This window comes from Podarcis tiliguerta (genome assembly GCF_965153285.1).
Source record: "Podarcis tiliguerta genome assembly, chromosome: 9".
NCBI lineage: Eukaryota > Metazoa > Chordata > Lepidosauria > Squamata > Lacertidae > Podarcis > Podarcis tiliguerta.
Genome location: NC_139542.1, coordinates 9,297,273 through 9,315,954, shown reverse-complemented (window position 1 = coordinate 9,315,954; position 18,682 = coordinate 9,297,273). Strand labels below are relative to the sequence as shown.

Genomic DNA, 18,682 nt, shown 5'->3' with positions numbered 1-18,682 from the left:
AGAATATCAGTGACCATGTGTCAGGGCTCTCTGGAAGGTACCCACTTGGGGAAATCCGCTTTACGAACTATACCACACTTGCCTTCTCCTTGGGATGTATCTAGAAAGGCATTCTGTGCCAAGGCTTCTAGAATTGCTCCATGCCAGTGTGTTTATTCCTGCATGTATCACGTAAGAAATAACTTCCCACCCAGTTGAAACATACCTCCCAAAGTTAGGGAACATCTCTGGGCCTTCTCTTTAAACCTAGGCCCATGTTCCAGCATACTATGCAAGTCCTACATGGCATAAGCGATGCGTAGCACCTTTGTTGTGTTTTCAAACGTTCAAAGGAACATTATTATCCCGTATCTCCAAGGACTCCGCCGGCAGAATGGGGTAATTGCAACCAACTCTGTTGCTGTCTTCATATTCCTGTTGGGTAGTTTTCGTATTATTGCACCCACATAAAAGATAGGGGTGGTTAGAATGAGCAAGGGAGGCGGGATGCATCTGAATGTTTAAATTCTGCTTTTATGATTTTGGTTTTCTTTCTCATCTCTCCCTCCAGCCCTCCACGAACTCCAATGAAAGTTGTGCCTCAAATTAGAATAGAGCTTGATCCTGAAGACAGTTATTTCTGGAGGAGCAAGGGAACAGAAACTACATTGTAATGTGTTCGTTAATCTTCAGCTGAAACCGGCTTTTTACCTTTTATTCCTCCTCCTCCTCCTTTACTACTAGCCAAATATCCAAAATGCTCTCTGCCTAGGTGAAACCAAGGCAGATACTTCTCTCGAAAGCATTTAGGTTCCCCCCCCCTCCTTTCCTCTGTTTATTTCCCCCCCACTCGCTCCTTTTTTTCATTCTGACCAAGACACTTTTCTTTCTTGGTTTTGCCTTTTCATTCACACACAATACGTCGTACGTCCTCCTCTTGAGCTTTTCAGCAGAGGGGTGGAAGTATTAAGGATATATTATCACAACTTTGTGAAACGTCAGCAGAACTGACTGGGGTTTTTTTTTTTAGTTGTGAATCAGTGTTTTTCTTCTGTTTTGGCCCCCGACACCCCATGTCTTTTTTCTCTTTATCAGAACAAAACTGACCTCTGGTCTAATTCAGAACCCTTTCTCATTAGTCCTCTGCTCCGGTAAAATGCTGCTAACCTTAACATGTTCTTAACATCACCCGTGCTTCAATAGTCTCATGCAAAGGAATCAAAAACGGTACACCCCTTTCCCCCATCACTGTTGTGAGTGTGTGGACCCTACCCTTTGCAACTTCTATTTTGTCCCAATTTAATGGATTCTTAACCTGTCGGCTGCATTGACAAGTGTTATTTTCTTTTCTTTCTTTTCCCCCCTTCATTGTTTTTGTTTTAAATTATGGGGGCCTAACCTGCGACTTATATTTTTTTTTGTCAATTTTTTAACTGTTTTTTTTAAAGAATTACTGTAAAAAAAATGAATTTTTTTCCTGCAGCAGGAAACATGATAGTTTTGAGTAGTTCTACCTCTTATTTCTAGATGTCGGACTTTCTCTTTAAAAAAAAAGGAAAAGAAGATTAATAATAATAATAATTGTATAGTATGTTATATAATGTGATTTTTACAAAAAGAAGAAAAAACAGAAAAAAACCAGAAACAAAACCACAATCTCAAGGGTATATAATATTAATACCTTTCATTGGAACCTTTCTTTCTTTCTTTCCTTCCTTCCTTAACAACCTGATCACCCAGCGGTTGAACCTGGACATGAAGCTGAGCTACGGCTAAGCAAATTAGCGAATTAGTTTGTGCATGAAGCTCACGCTCTCCTGTTTTCTTCCTCCCTCCTTCTCGCCACAGAATAGCTGGCTTTGTGTTACACCCAAATCAGGACTTGCGGTTTGTTTCCTTTCCAAACCGAACACAATCTAAAAGCCAAGGTTTGTTGTTGTTTTCCCACTTTGGGAGGACCACAGACCACAAGTGCTGATTTAGATTATAATACCAAGCTAGCTGCTCCATGTTTTGTTCTCCTGCTGGATGAAGGGAGAAACCCGTATGCAAGAGGCTAATTTGCTTAACCATAGTTAGTAGCTTAGCGTCAACACCGAGTTGCAGCCAATGAAGGAATTGGGGCCCAAGTTTAAACGCCATGTGATTTTTTTTGGTGGTTCTGTTGAACGCAACCAGCACAATCGGCCCACTCTGCTGCCACACAGGCGCCATTCATCTCATGGAGACCTCTGCGCAAACGCCATCGGCGTGAACGAGGAGTGCGCAGCGGAAACAATTTGCAAACTCCCTTCCAGTGGGGAATGAGTAAGGTCAAATGAGCAGATGCAGACTATAGTCATGTGTTGAGTCCCTGTCCAGAATTGTTAGTGCTATTTCATTTATACACACTTGTTGGCACGTACGTGTGTGTGTGTGTGTGTGTGTGTCCCCACAGGCAGTGCTTTTTTCCTTTAAAAAAATGTTTAGGGGTACTCTCATTTTGACTCGAGAAAATCACCATTTTATAGTTCAAATCGGGGAAAATAAATGCGGTAAATGGACAAAAATACAAAGATTCACAAAATGTTAAGGGGTGTGCCTACCCCTGTGTACCCCCCAGAAAAAAAGCACTGCACACAGGTGTAAAAAAGTGGTGTGGAACTGATGAGTGGGGAGGCACTGCTAATGCCTTAATTACCAGCCTCATTCCTGCCTACCCAAATGTTATGTAGAGTAGATTTAAAGTCCTCCAGGCAAGGGTGATATCAAGGCTAGAACCACACTAATTTACTTTTCACCCCATGTCAATCTATATAGAGTAAAATCCCTTTATGTGTCTTTTTTGGGGGACTGTGCTACTTCATACTGCATGTGGGAGGAATGACATGTTTGTAGTTCCCCCGCAAAAACCTCACTGCACAGAGAGCACGTTCTGGAGAATGGTTTTAGGCTATCCTTCTCGCTGATGTGCTAGGGCAGCGGTTCTCAACCTGTGGGTCCCCAGATGTTGTTGGACTACAACTCCCATCATCCCTGACCGCCGGTCATGCTGGCTAGGAATGATGGGAGTTGTAGTCCAACAACATCTGAGGACACATAGGTTGAGAAACACTGTGCTAGGGTTTTTTTTTTTATATATAAAAGTGTTCAGAGAATATTTCCTTTGAGAGAAAATCTAAAACATGATCTCCACCACCTGTAGCCTGGGAAAAGGTGCCCCACGCGATTCTGCTGCGCATATAGATTGGCTCCAAATCCAACTAGGTCCAGGTGCGCAGCGGATGAGATGCAGAGGTATAAAAATAGGATGGGCATTATATGCAGTGGCTGTTAAAAGCCATAATTAGAAACTGGCTGTAGCCACTCCAGTGACTCTCAGAATGCTCTTTAGCCAGGCTACTCTTGCAAGGGAGGACTAACGACACCGGGCATGATCCAGGCAATCCCTGAGCAGCAGCTTGGGTGTGTACCCGGGACATCTCCCTTTTTTCTCAAACAGCAGCTCCTCGCGCTGCATTTGGGTTGAGACTTTAAGGCTCCCCAGAGTTTTGTAGGTGGTTTGGGAGCATGCAAGAGCTGGCGTCCCCCTCGCACATAGATTGCTGACCACACCATCCTTCTGGGTTAGGATCAGTGCACTGTGTATGGGTCTACTGGCCCTCTCACACAAGAGTAGTTTTGCTCCAGCAGCCAAGTACCTCACTTCTGTGCTTGTCCAAACCACCACTTCATTGGAGACTCCTGTTGTCACAGATATCGAACAGCGCAGTGTGCCTTGGATTCTCCACTGATCTGACAGTGCAGAGAGCATGGAAGCGAGTTTCTTTTCTGCAGGAGTAAAATCCTGCTCATGGGAGCAGAGACCCATTCGACCTCCCTGGTTTTAGCTGGGAGTGATTCTGTATGCGCACCAAAGCGCAAAGCACAAAAGGAAGCCGAGAACCTTGAAACCAACAGTGACATTTTTGAGATGTTATGTGACACACACACACACACACACACACACACACACACATTTTCCCATTGGTATGTTCCTAGTGGTCATTCTCTCCCGACAAGGGTCTTCCACTCCTCAACTTGTACTTGAATTTACTGTGGTAACTTCTGACTATAGAAAATGGCAATGGACTTGAGGGGGAGACAATTCTGTTTTCAGTTGCTTGTACCACTTAAATTGGGGGAGGCGGTGGAGGAGGAGGAGGAAGGAAGGAACAATGGTTGGAGATATTGCATTTCATGCACTCCTGGCCTTCATCGTGCCTGGCTGCACCATTTATTTATTTATTTTGCAGTTTCCAGCGCTAAGGGTTTATTTACACTACAGCTGCAAATCGTTTTTTTTTTTGCCAGTCTAACTGGCATGGCTTCCCTCTGAAAACGAACACTGGGAATTGTTGTTTGGTGAGGGTGCAGAGAAGTCTCCGTTCGGGGTCTCTGTTCCACATGGCCTCTCACCACAGAAATCCCCTTACATGAAGGAATAGCTGTAAAACCAGACTGTGTAGTGTAAAGTTACCCTCTAAATATTTCAGCTACAGGAAATGAGCACTTTTTGTGTAGTATTTGGTTTCTGTGCAGGAGCGTTTTGGTTCCTGCGTGTTGTGAGAGTAAGGCCTGGCTCACACATAATACTAAGCCATGGTTTCGTTAAGCTGCTGTTTGCTCAACCAACGATGGGTTAACCTCGACTTTCACAGATGATCAGACAGACCATGGCTTGTTCCTCTAAGCTACATTACAGTTGCTCTTGCCTCATGTCTGTGTTACTTGGTGAACAACTGGGTTGGAGCACCGAAACAAACCATGGTTCAGGAAAGGTGCTGGCTTCACATATAACACCAAGCCACGCCAAGGTTTATAAACCAGGAACAAGCCATGGCTTCAAGGTGTGGTTTTGGGCAGAAAACTGGTCACAGTGAAGCTGCTGGACAGGGTTCACACATGACACTAAACCAAGGTTTGCTAAACCATGGCTCATTGTTTCATGCCAGCCAGACCCAGTTGTCTCACTGGTTGTCAAAGTCACAGCTCCCTTCTGTTTAAGACCATGGGAACTATTGGGAACCTGGAAGAACAAAGTTTCACATATAAATGGGATACAGAAGAATAGAGAGATGGCTGTAGCAACACATTCTTGTGTGTGGTGCCAGAGAGCTCCGAGGTTACTGCACCATAAATCTCATCCCATCACCGGACTGATGTCAGTTGAGAGAAGGAATAGAGAGTGACTGAGTGAAGCATACTTTCAGGATGCACAAAACCCTTCTGATTCTTACCAGAAGTAAACTGCTCTGCAGCTTGGAAGCTTGCTATTCTCTCCTATAGTACTGTACACAATTCATGCTGCTTTTTTAAGGACACTTCATAAGGAGTAAGCCCCATTGAACGCAGCGAAACTTATTATAGGATTGTGCCGGTGGTCAAGTAAATGTTCAGAATAGCTTTGAAGCCTGTAGATCAGCCTTTCTCAACCTGTTGGTCCCCAGATGTTGTTGGACTATAACTCCCATCATCCCTAGCTAGCAAGGCCAGATCTCAGGGATGATGGGAGTTGTAGTCCAACAACATCTGGGGACCCACAGGTTGAGAACCTCCTGTAGATCTAGGGAGTGCAGTCCACAGAGTTTATATTACTTTTGCCCCCAACTTGAGTGTGGAACCCCTAGAGATTTAGGGTCATTCTTTCAGACTTTGACATCACATTTCTACGTCTTGGTTATAACGTTGTGGTTACAAACCTTTTATTTATCCCCACACTTCACTTCAAACTCCACAGAAGGGCTAATTGTGGAGCCTTTTGGACAGTCGTACTAAACTTCTAAATTAAATTGTAGAAGGAACCAGCCCTACTCTTTCTTCAACTGCTGCTCTGGGGGTACACACTGCATCCAGTGGCTGATAAGTTTCCCATCCCAGGCATCAAGTCCATGCGTGCATTGCATGAAGCATCTAATGGGAGCCAGGATGGAGGCCCTGTGACCCTCAAAAGAGGGAGTACATCCTGTCACAGTCCAAATGGTCACTCCTACTCTGAAACCGAACTTTTTTGATCACTCATTGCTGTTGCGCAAAGGTACGCGGCTTTCACCACAGAGGTAGCAGGGATAGAGGAGTGCCACTCTCTGCGCATTAAGACTCCTGGCCCAGTGACAGTGGCTTGTAGTTTAAAACGGGGCGCTCAGGCTATGAATGTGTGGTTCTAGTCTTTTTCTATATCTGTAAGAGCCACCAGGAGCAGCAAGAGCCGAGAAGTCAAAAGGGAAGGAGGAAAGGTGGCTTTGATCGGGCCAGTCAGAGAGGCATGATTGGCCTCACTGAGGACTACAGCCTTAGGAGGGCGTGCTGCTTAGACCAACTTCACAGCCAAATTCTGCAAAGAGATTTTTTTTTTTTTTGCTCAGGGCTAATGTTGAGTGAAACTTTTAAAGAGCCACAGATAACTTTGTCCCAGACCTAGAATGTGAACGTACTGACCACTCATGTCTGTCTGTCTGTCCTTTTCTGTCTCATTTCTGTAGTTCCTCCCCGATAAAATACATGCATTCACATTATTTCTCGGAATCAAGATGCACTTTCAGATACTTTTTGTTGTTGTTATTTGTTGTTGTTATTATTATTATTTGTTCGTTGTAAAACTCTTATTGAAAAGTCTGTACTTGCTTTGGAGGAATGACTTATTAAAACGAAAACACAGCCACTTTATTTTGAAATGAAGTAGATCAACACAGTGGAACAAACAGGAATTTTTCAAGAGAGAGAAGAAAACATTTCAAATTGTTGAATGATTCCCCCCCTCCCCCCCGGAATATGAAAAGTAAAACCATGAGATTCCTTATTATAAAATTATAGGATTTTACAGTTTTATGAGGCTTTCTATTGTGACTTTTATGGAATCAAGAAATGAAGAAGATGAGATATTTTAGCATTTATATTTTTCAAAATTAAATGTATACTGAAAATAAAGTAACTTTATGCATTTATCTGTGTCGTCCCAACTTTTTTTGGTTGCTTGCATGCCTTCTAACATGACACGTGGATTGGTTTTTGCCCTATCTGTAACCTGTTGTGCAAAATTGTCTTATGTATGACCAAACCAGGAATTGAAAAGATTGGACGATCTTCAACTAAGTCATAATCAGAGTAGACCTGTTGATATCACTGAATGCCACTCGCCAAACCCAAAGATTTACTGTGCTCCCTGCAAGATTGTTGCTTCATTTCACATTTGAGAGAAGTTCCTAGCATTCATGGTTGGTGGAATATTTTCTGGCAATGCTTGGCTGCTTGGTTTACACTTTCGGCAGTGGAGGAGAACAAGAAAGCCACAGCAAAATCCAATAAACCGCCAGGTATTGCTGGAGGGAAGGTGAATGTGTGAGCTAGCAAGCAGTAGCGGCACTGAAAGGGGCTATAGCCACTGCCATACAGCTGCTGCAAGCACTCTGAGGCTTCTCATCCACAGCCTGCGAGAACCAGTGAAGGCTGGCCCATTACTTCCAGCCAGTGCAGTGGGCGGCAGTCTCCTCCCCCTCTGTCTTGGTGTTACCCGTTGAGACTCAGAAGAAAGGATGGGGACAAGACTAGAATTAGTTGGCTCTGGCTTCACCAGTTGTTGATCTCCTTGACTTTTGCCACAACCTGATAGGTACAAGACATCACTGGTTAGAATTGGGGCAATCTTTATGCCCTAGAAGGTGGCGCTGTAGGTTAAACCACAGAGCCAAGGAGTTGCCGATCAGAAGGTCGGCGGTTCGAATCCCCGTGACGGGGTGAGCTCCCGTTGCTCGGTCCCTGCTCCTGCCAACCTAGCAGTTCGAAAGCATGTCAGAGTGCAAGTAGATAAATAGGTACCACTCCGGTGGGAAGGTAAACAGCATTTCTGTGTGCTGCTCTGGTTCGCCAGAAGCAGCTTAGTCAAGCTGGCCACATGACCCGGAAGCTGTACACCGGTTCCCTCGGCCAATAAAGCGAGATGTGCGCTGCAGCCCCAGAGTCGGTCACGACTGGACCTAATGGTCAGGGGTACCTTTACCTTTACCTTTAATGCCCTGGAAAGCTTTGCTTGCACCCCAAAATAGAGGGAAATGTTAGCCCATGTTGCCTTATTTCGTCGGGATTCCTTGTGTGAATTAAGCAAATTCATCCCACAAGTGGCCAGCGCACCTCTCTTTGTCTTCTTGCAGACGGACAGCTTTGACCTCCCCTTGCGTTTTGCCGCCTTTAACGCCTTTGTCACCCTCGTGGATTCTCCCCAGTCGAAACAGTTCCACTTGTCAAAAAATCCCTCCATTTCCATTGCCTGAATTGGGCCGAGCCTTGCAGTTGAGTCCCTACCAGTGCTGAGTAGAAAGGAATGATTACTACTTAGGATAATATTCGTTGTTTTTGGAAGCCTCTGCCAGAAAACATGTTATAATCACAGCGGGTGCTTGAACTGAACCCTAGTCCCTCCCTTGGTCCGTGTTGCTGGCTACTTGCCCACCCAAATGGGGGCCCGGCAGACCTCTGAATCTTCCCTGGAGTTGACAGCTGTGCTGTTGTTCTGGATGTATAAATCAGAGCCAAAGACTTGGCTTTTGATATTCGTTAAAACAGTACGGCAAGCAACGCGAGGTGTCTTTGTTGTAGCAGCTTCTTGTTAGAAACACGCAGGTGCTCAATGCTTAAAATGCGGCGAGACAACACTGTGCTGTCACACCCAACAGGAGGAGAGAGAGGCTTTTCTGAATTGGGAAACATCCACTGGTGGTGGTTTGGGAGTACACTGAGCTCCAAAAAATTAGGGATGGTGCAGGTGGCGCTGTGGGTTAAACCACAGAGCCTAGGGCTTGCCGATCAGAAGGTCGGCGGTTCGAATCCCCATGACAGGGTGAGCTCCCGTTGCTCAGTCCCTGCTACTGCCAACCTAGCAGTTCGAAAGCACGTCAGAGTGCAAGTAGATAAATAGGTACTGCTCCAGCAGGAAGGTAAATGGTGTTTCTGTGCGCTGCTCTGGTTCGCCAGAAGCGGCTTAGTCATGCAGTAGACTGCTTGCCCTGGAAGTGAATTGGATCCTTCGCCCCCAAGGAAGCTGATCAAGCATTGACACTTTTGAAGAAGGGGCGTGTGAATGTGCTGCTCAAAGAGACCCAGACCAACCAATTCTAATTTCTGAATGGAAGGGGAGAACCCTTACTTTTTTTGGGGGGGGGGTGGCATAATATGGTAGCAGGAAGTGGCTCCATCTATGGATCTTTTTAGATGAGAGAGAATCCTCCAGGCATCTCCTTTCCTTGCTCTCATGAAGGGGATCTTTGAAGCACATCCCACCACAATCCAGGTAACCGTGGATTGGGGGATGCACATATTATGAAATTACAGCCACTGGGGCAAGTACAGGCTAGACATTTCACACTACAGTATAGTTTAGGCCAGTGCCTTTTTTCCTTTTAAAAAACGTTTAGGGGTACTCTCATTTTGACTCAAGGAAATCACCATTTTATAGTTTAAATCGGGGGAAATAAATACAGTAGATGGACAAAAGTACAAAGAACATGCATTAGCTCATATTACACAGCTGACAGCTGGCAGCTCACAATAACTTCCACTCGCATGAGTTTGTGTGCACTAACATTTTCCCAATTCCACACATCCATATTCTACACTGCTTCACACATTAAATGCCCGCTTCCATCTGAAGACTCGGGAAACACCGGGAAAGGAAAGGAAACTGCCATCGGGGGGTAGCAACTGAACTGACTATTCACCATGCTAGAAAAGAAACTATTTTTTTAAAAAAATGTTTCTTCTCCCATTAGATTCACAAAATGTTTAGGGGCAAGCGTACCCCTGCATCCCCCCAGAAAAAAAGCACTGGTTTAAGCAGAATAAATTACTCCTTTTTTTAACAATTTGAAAGTAATAGTTGTATTATTAGCTGTCACACACTGCCCATCTCAAAGTATGCCCGACATATAAAGCTCAGTGTTTATTCAGCTTTAATAAGCAATGAGGATGTTAGTCTTAGCCAGACAAATAGATTTTTCCCTGTCACCCTGCCCCAATTCCAGCTGGCATGGAATGAGCTTGGCAATTCTCCTAGCATTTACCTGCAATAACCATTTCCACTCGGAGGCCCCTGCATTCGCAGCTGACCTTAGCATTAAATGAATCCGGCTCAGAAAGACAAAAGGTGCCCTTTTTTGCTTTTGCAAAAGAGCTGCAGGGAACAACAGGTGCCATTGGGTTGCCAGGATACTTACTAGGATACACAATAATTCTTTTGTCAGTTGCCCAAGACAATCTGGATGCAAAGAAGTCATGCTCGTGAACTTTTTTTTTGGGGGGGGAGGGGAAATGTCACCCATGTGCCCATAGGTCAAGAGGGCTGTTTTGGGGGAAATTAAATTTGGGGGAAATTATTCTATCCAGTTGCTCGCTGCTCAGTTTCATTTGTAAATAATGTGAGAGACATCAGCAAGTCATAAACAGTTTACACTTATCAATTACAAGAAAGGATTACTCATCTATAAGCGATAAAAATAGCAGCAAATCACAATACATCACAATACATAAAATACCACAAAACATAAAAGGATAAAATTAAGAAACAAGGACACAAAACTTTATATAGATAGATAGATGATATAGATAGGGATAGGGATAGGGATAGGGATAGGGATAGAGAGAGAGATAGATAGAGATAGAGATATAGAGATAGAGATAGAGATAGAGATAGAGATAGAGATAGAGATGATAGAGATGATAGAGATAGAGATGATAGATAGATAGAGATAGAGATAGAGATAGAGATAGAGATAGAGATGATAGAGATAGAGATAGAGATAGAGATAGAGATAGAGATAGAGATAGAGATAGAGATAGAGATAGAGATAGAGATAGATAGATAGATAGATAGATAGATAGATAGATGATAGACAGATATAAAGGTAACGGGACCCCTGACCATTAGGTCCAGTCGTGGCCGACTCTGGGGTTGCGGCGCTCATCTCGCTTTATTGGCCGAGGGAGCCGATGTACAGCTTCCGGGTCATGTGGCCAGGCGAACCAGAGCAGTGCACGGAAACACCATTTACCTTCCCGCCAGAGTGGTACCTATTTATCTACTTGCACTTTGGCGTGCTTTCGACGTTCCTCATCCGCTCAATCTGCCAGATCCTGTCTTCACATGCAGGGGAAGTCCCTAACTAACCAAGGATTTGAGACCCATCATCTACTCTATCCTCACCAGGTTTAGCTGGCCAGTCGAAACCATTTCCCAGGGGTGGCTGCTTCCGCATGATGACAGCTTCTAGGAGCCGCTGGTGAGAGCTGAGTGCAGGGTGGGGACCAAAGGTAAGACAAACTACTCCAGAAAGAGCTTGACATGTCCCCCACCAGAGGTACTACCCACCCCCTTTGTACATTTAATAAATGATCAGCGTAATATAGTTTAAGGCAGGTGTGGTGAACCTGTGGCCCTCTGAAGGTTCCACCATCCATGGTCATTGGCTGTGCTTGCTAGGGCTGATGGGAACTGTAGTTCTCCAACATCTGCAGGACCCAAGGTTCGAAGGCAATCAGGCTAAGAATTACTTTGCTGAATCAAATATCCCACAGAGCATACTTTTTACAATCCAAGAAGAGCCCAGAATGGCTTGGGTTTTCCTTGTAGGGAAAGCACACCAGTCTCCCGATCTTAGCCCATTTCATCTTTACGATTCCCATTTTTGAGATGGGGTGAGCGGACTTGGATCAAGGACTGTGCCAACTTGACTGCTGACCTACCAGCATGCAAGACTGTATTTATAGAAACCCAAAACCTGTTAACTGCGTCTGAGGCCTCGTGCAGCACAAACAAGGGCTGCAAGGGAACCAAATATTTTGATTAGAAGAAAAATATTGCTCTAAACTCAAAAGACAGTCCAGGCCATACCTGGCATGTTACTAAACACACACACACAAAAGGATTAACAGGGAGAAATGTAAAGTATTGCACTTGGGCAAAAAAAATGAGAGGCACAAATACAAGATGGGTGACACCTGGCTTGAGAGCAGTACATGTGAAAAGGATCTAGGAGTCTTGGTTGACCACAAACTTGACATGAGCCAACAGTGTGACGCGGCAGCTAAAAAAGCCAATGCAATTCTGGGCTGCATCAATAGGAGTATAGCATCTAGATCAAAGGAAGTAATAGTGACACTGTATTCTGCTCTGGTCAGACCTCACCTGGAGCACTGTGTCCAGTTCTGGGTACCACAGTTCAAGAAGGACACTGACAAACTGGAACGTGTCCAGAGGAGGGCAACCAAAATGGTCAAAGGCCTGGAAACGATGCCTTATGAGGAACGGCTAAGGGAGCTGGGCATGTTTAGCTTGGAGAAGAGGAGGTTAAGGGATGATATGATAGCCATGTTCAAATATATAAAAGGATGTCACATAGAGGAGGGAGAAAGGTTGTTTTCTGCTGCTCCAGAGAAGCGGACACGGAGCAATGGATCCAAACTACAAGAAAGAAGATTCCACCTAAACATTAGGAAGAACTTCCTGACAGTAAGAGCTGTTTGACAGGGGAATTTGCTGCCAAGGAGTGTGGTGGAGTCTCCTTCTTTGGAGGTCTTTAAGCAGAGGCTTGACAACCATATGTCAGGAGTGCTCTGATGGTGTTTCCTGCTTGGCAGGGGGTTGGACTCGATGGCCCTTGTGGTCTCTTCCAACTCTGTGATTCTATGATTCTAAGTTCTATTTTATTGGAAAAGGAGACTCTGGAGCAAAGTGGATTCCTTGCTCTCATTTTACCGACAGTGAAAGCCACACTGAAATTTAGAAACATATGTGCCAAAAATGTTCAGGTTCATTGAGCAGTTTGTGTAAAAATGTACAAATGCACACACAAACCCCTCCCTCCCTTTTAAATGAAGCTGATATTTTATTGTGTTGATGTTTTGATATTTTGTTGGGAGCCGCCCAGGGTGGCTGGGACAACCCAGTCAGATGGGCGACACATAAATAACAAAATTATTATTATCATTAGCTGTGTTTTTGCTGTACATTGACTTCCCTGGAAGAAGAAATTAAGTGAGGAGGAAATTAAGGCTGGCAGTGCTCACTTCTTGGAGGTAGACAGCGGAGATCATCAGCATCCTTAAATAACCTGAGAGCGCCATGTGTGTACTCCAAAAAAGAGCTAATAAATTGCCAGACTGTGCTTTCTTTAAATATTCATTCATTCATTCATTCATTCATTCATTGAAAAGGGCATAGACCACCTTTCAAAACACTAATATCCCAAAGTGGTTTGCAATGGCTAAAATGCACCAATACCAATCCATATGAGTTTAAACCCTTTGCCTTAGCCTGAATAATACTGAATATCTCCCACCCCGCCTGCCTTAAGCACCCATGCTCTCTGGGTGTATTAATAGCCTAGTGTTTTGTAGAATGGAGGCTCGTAGCCCTGAGATGATAATTTATGGAGGCATTACACTGTCTGAATCCCTTAATCTGTTTAAGTAGGTTTTTCATTATCTAGGGAGGTGATTCCCTCGCAAGGCCATTGCGCTGGGAGAGATGAAGCAAAGACGGTTGAGCTATCAGGGTCTCCCTAATGCCAGAGGGTCTGTGAGTGTGTATGTTCAGCTATGTGACTGCTAACCAGTGTCCATGTCAAAATCAGGCTGAAAATGACAGGGTTAGGTAGCCCAGATGTGAAACATCTGGCTGCAAAGATAGGCTTACTATCCTGGGAGTAGTTATGGTAAGGGGGCATGGAAATTAAATTCACGTTGCATTTAAAGGCAAACCTACCTAATTCACATTTTCTGAAACAACACGGGAACTGAAACCCAGCCATCCTTTGAAATTCAAACTTCTCCAAATTTTGCAATGCAGTTCGCCGGCCAAGTAACGCATACAACAATGCATATCATACTAGGGTAAAGTGTGCATATAAATGCATATTATTCGTGAAGAGAACATGCAGAATTGCATTGCATTAGGGAAAACTGAATTGCAAAAAGGGGTTTATTTGGCAAAATTGCATACAAAGATCTGAGAAATTCACTGATGAATTTTCATGAGGACTCATGTTAATTTAAGAACTTCATTTAAGATTGGAAAAATGAGGAACAGAGTGAAAGTGAAACTGGCTGGTTTGTCCGCTTCTACCTGGGAGTAAGGCACACTGAACACAGTGAACATTGTGCTCCTTGCATGTTATTTCCAGGAAATTGCACGGGGGGAAATCAGAATTATTAAACTGCAGAGTCTGCGCAGGCGAGTCAGAAAAAGGAGTTGTCAGGAACACAATGTGTTTTCCTTCCATCTCTAAAATATGTTTTATTGTGTGCCAGCAGGTTCAGAACATAACACAGAGAGACATTTTTACAAGCAAGTTGTACCAGATTCAGTTATGCAACTGCATTCATTTTTGAGCCGTAGCGAGTGCTTGCTATTGTCCAGTAAAAAGTTGAACCTGAATGATTACTTCAAATGGCATGTGCTGTACTGAATTTGCACTCTAGGGGTAATGGGCATAGAAAGAAATTCCATGTGCAGAATGTTGCAGAATAACACAGCCCTACATGCTCTACATAATCTTAAGCTGCTGGAAGGATGTTGAGAGATATATCAGTAGGGGCTACCTGCTACTGAAAGGTATCCTCACAAATACAAGACACAGTGGCTCTGATCCAAGACTCATAGCATAAAAACAAGTGGCTCCAGGTGGGAATGTAACTTGTCCACAAAAGTTCAACCATTACTCTGAATTAGCACCTTGATGCAGAAGCTCATCTGTCTTCTGCAGCATCAGAAATTGAGTTCTCCATAGGGGTTGTCCACTCTGAAATGGGAATCTTTTGTTCCTAGGGGTGAGGAGCAGGTGCCAGACAGCTCAGAAGGTCAGCCCTAGAGAGCACAGCAACTCTTCCAGGTAGAACTTGCCTCGATGAGGCAGTTGTGATGTCTGAAGGTCCCTGCCTTCCCACATCTCCCTAAGTCTCCTCCTCCCACAGTTCCTTCCCAAGCAACCTGAGACTTCTTCACTGAGCCTGTCCCTTGCTCTGCCTTCTTCATACCTCTTCTGGTCCTGGGAGACGAGGGGGAAGGGGAGCTGGTTGCAGCAGGAGGGGGAGACTCCCTGGGTCCTTCAGCAGCCTGTTTTATCTCTGCCTCTGCTTCTGCCTCTGATTCTGGGCTGCTCTCTGCCACAGCCTCTTCCTGCTCACAAAACCCTGTTGCCTCTTCGGCTTCTGACACCTCCTCCTCCTGGTCTGCTTCTGATCCTCCCTCTGACCACTCATCATCATCCCACCACCAATCCCCTGCCTCTGAACCTCCTTCCCCTGGGCACAGGCACCATCTCTGGGGAGCCAGGGGGGGCTGCAGCACCCACAAATGTTTCACTGTGCGTGCCCAGCCGGGAGACCCAATGTGTCGCTCACTGAGGCAGGGTACTCCGTTGAGCCCTGCTGCTGCGACGTGTGATTTCGGGGATGTGTATGACTCATGCTGGGCACCCACTATGTTGGGTGGTTCCCCAGCTGGAACCTCCAACCACTCCTTCTCCTCCTCCTTTGGTGATCTCTCATAGCTAAGTAAGATTGTCTTCCATAAACACGGTTTTAACAATGAGTCCGTAATTGACTATGGAGGCCAATTCTGGATCCACACATCCTTCCACAGTGGGGACATAGGTTTCCGGGCAGGAGTTGATCACGGTCAGGGTTTGCCAAGTGTGCCTTCCTCTTAGCGTATTTCTCCCTTTTGTCCTGAGTTTGAGCGTCTTAAAAGTCCATGACACCTTTGCTAAAGGCTGTTCTCCAACTGGAGCACTCTCAGGCCAGTGTTTCCCAGTTGTCGGTTTTTATACTACATTTTTTAAGATTTGCCTTGAGACAGTCTTTAAACCTCTTTTGTTGATCACCAGCATTATGCTTTCCATTTTTAAGTTTGGAATAGAATAGTTGCTTTGGAAGACGATCATCAGGCATCTGCACAACATGACCAGTCCAACGAAGCTGATGTTGAAGAATCATTGCTTTGACACTGGTGATCTTTGCTTCTTCCAGTACACTGGCATCAGTTCTCCTGCCTTCCCAAGTGCTGTGTAAATGTTTTTGGAGACGCCGTTGATGGAATCTTTCGAGGAGTTGGAGATGGCATTTATAAATGCCTGCCCCTGGGGGTTCCCCAGCTGCACCTCTAAACACTCCTCTGCATCCAGCTGGTCCATGACACTAGGCCATCTATAACTCCCTGAGCATCTCCTTAGCTGAAGATGCTGGGATTGAACCGGGACCTTCTGCATGCAAAGCAGGCACAGTATTGCAGTGCCAGTCCACGTGCACTTCCTGTTCCAGTGTAGAAACTGCATGCATAGTCCTGATTACTGGGTGTGGGTTTGCAGAGGAGCTACATGTTTTCCCATGTTGCTGTGCATGCAGAAGTTCCCAGGATCAACCCCTAGCTCCTCCAGGTAGGATGGTCAGAATATCCCCTGCCTGAAACCCTGGATGGCCACAGCTCGTCAGTGTTCATAACGCCATACTGCTCAACCACAGGACATCCCAGAAGTATTTCTGGGATGAGGTGCTAGATCAAGGGAAGTAATAGTGCCACTGTATTCTGCTCTGGTCAGACCTCACCTGGAGTACTGTGTCCAGTTCTGGGCACCACAGTTCAAGAAGGACACTGACAAACTGGAACGTGTCCAGAGGAGGGCAACCAAAATGGTCAAAGGCCTGGAAACGATGCCTTATGAGGAACGCCTAAGGGAGCTGGGCATGTTTAGCTCGGAGAAGAGGAGGTTAAGGGGTGATATGATAGCCATGTTCAAATATATAAAAGGATGTCACATAGAGGAGGGAGAAAGGTTGTTTTCTGCTGCTCCAGAGAAGCGGACACGGAACAATGGATCCAAACTACAAGAAAGAAGATTCCACCTAAACATTAGGAAGAACTTCCTGACAGTAAGAGCTGTTCGACAGTGGAATTTGCTGCCAAGGAGTGTGGTGGAGTCTCCTTCTTTGGAGGTCTTTAAGCAGAGGCTTGACAACCATATGTCAGGAGTGCTCTGATGGTGTTTCCTGCTTGGCAGGGGGTTGGACTCGATGGCCCTTGTGGTCTCTTCCAACTCTATGATTCTATGATTCTATGATTCTATGATTCTATTTCTGGGTTCTGATTGGATTCTGGAATATCCTGTCTTTTGCTCCAGTGCTCTGGCACAGATTAGCTTTCTCCCACCAGAAAGCTGGACCAAAAAGCACTCTTTTTTGCCTCATGCTCATCACCTGTCTCCAGTGAGAGCTCAGGACCAAAAAACCCGGCTGTCCCAATTTTGATCAGCAGGATGCTGGAGGGTATACAATGCTGAGCTAGTTGAGCCCCTTTCTTTTGTTCTTGGGTCACCCAGCTGCCTCCCCATCAGGGTATGGTTCTGGTTTGAATTGGGGAATTTGCCCTTCTCTGTTGCTTAAAGGTGACTGGTCAACACCCTGCTGACACTGGTTCAATAAGAGGCCTGCATCTGAATTCTGGAGGTAGCGAGCAGAACTGTTGTTCATAAATAAGGCTCAAAAGAATAAAAACAGCCCCTTGCTCTCGGCATCACGTGTCGGGGAGGGAGGGAGGGAGGAGGGGGTTGATCATGAAAATCTGCTGTTCTTATAAAGCAAAAATGCACAAAACATTTGTATAGTCACCATAAAAGAAAATATTTTCCACTCAAGGAGATGGAAGTTATTCTTTCCCTTCAGGGGAAAAAGAGGAATGTTATCTCCGGGGTATTTTACCTAATGAAAATAAATAAGAATGAGAAAGCCGCAAGAAGTTGAAAGGGCATTTTATTAAATATTAGCAGAACTGATGGGCAGCTAGATGCCCTATGCACTGGTTTATTGATTGCATTGCATTGCTATCCTACGTGCCCCCCCCCCCACGAGGTAGGTTAGGCTGAGGGAGGGATTGACCCAAGGTCACCTAGTGAGCTTCATTTGGCCGAGTGCAGATTTGAACCCTGGTCTCCCAGGTCCTAGTGCCACACTCTAACCACTGCACCACACTGGCTTGTGGGTTGGATTCGGAGCAGTACCTATTTATCTACTTGCACTTTGACGCGCTTTCGAACTGCTAGGTTGGCAGGAGCAGGGACCGAGCAACGGGAGCTCACCCCGTCGCGGGGATTTGAACCGCCGACCTTCTGATCGGCAAGCCCAAGCCTCTGTGGTTTAGACCACAGCGCCATCCCGTCTTCTCACATAACGGTGCCCAAAGATGTCCATTTGTTTCCCCAGAAAACTGTGTGCACATCCAGAAAGGCAACATGTCAGGTGTGCACCTTTCCAGGTATCCAAAGTAGACTGGATATCTGAAGCTGCATCTTCATTCTTCAAAAGAATAAAGAAAAAAAGAGGGAGCTATCTTCATACATCCAAGGGGAGCAGCTGCCATGGTGTCTTGTTCAGGATGTTGAAGCGGACAGATCAAGTGACATTGAGTTCCCTACCTTTGAGGGTCAGGTTGATCCTCCTGCAACCCACGTCCCCCCCCCCAGCCTCATTTGCTTAAAGTGCAAGAGGCAGCTTTCAGAGGGATTTTGATTACAGATAGGGGCTTGTGCTGTGTGACTCTCCACTGCCATGGCTCTATAAGAGATGATTAAGGCACAGGAAAGAGTAAAATGATCAAGGCTGCGTAGATCATATTCCCCATAAAGGAAGTCTTAAATAATTGGGTCTC

The 18,682-nt window shown here is 45.3% G+C and overlaps 1 protein-coding gene and 1 long non-coding RNA gene across 10 annotated transcripts in view; both read left to right on the top strand.

Moving 5' to 3' along the window:
* SLC4A4 (solute carrier family 4 member 4) overlaps window positions 1-1,224 on the top strand; it is a 190,775-nt gene extending 189,551 nt beyond the window's left edge. For all 9 annotated transcript variants that reach the window (XM_083398253.1, XM_083398254.1, XM_083398249.1 and 6 more), the window contains one exon: window positions 551-1,224. Coding sequence is in view for 4 of the 9 variants with exons in the window: in XM_083398249.1 (XP_083254375.1) it covers window positions 551-653 (103 nt within the window). In the remaining 5 variants the exon portion in view is untranslated. The remainder of the gene's footprint in view (window positions 1-550) is intronic.
* Window positions 1-5,039, top strand: part of LOC310657754 — a 197,638-nt gene extending 192,599 nt beyond the window's left edge. Inside the window, exon 2 of the long non-coding RNA XR_014501899.1 lies at window positions 2,582-5,039. This is a non-coding gene — a long non-coding RNA (uncharacterized lncRNA). The remainder of the gene's footprint in view (window positions 1-2,581) is intronic.
* Window positions 5,040-18,682: the final 13,643 nt, after the last annotated feature.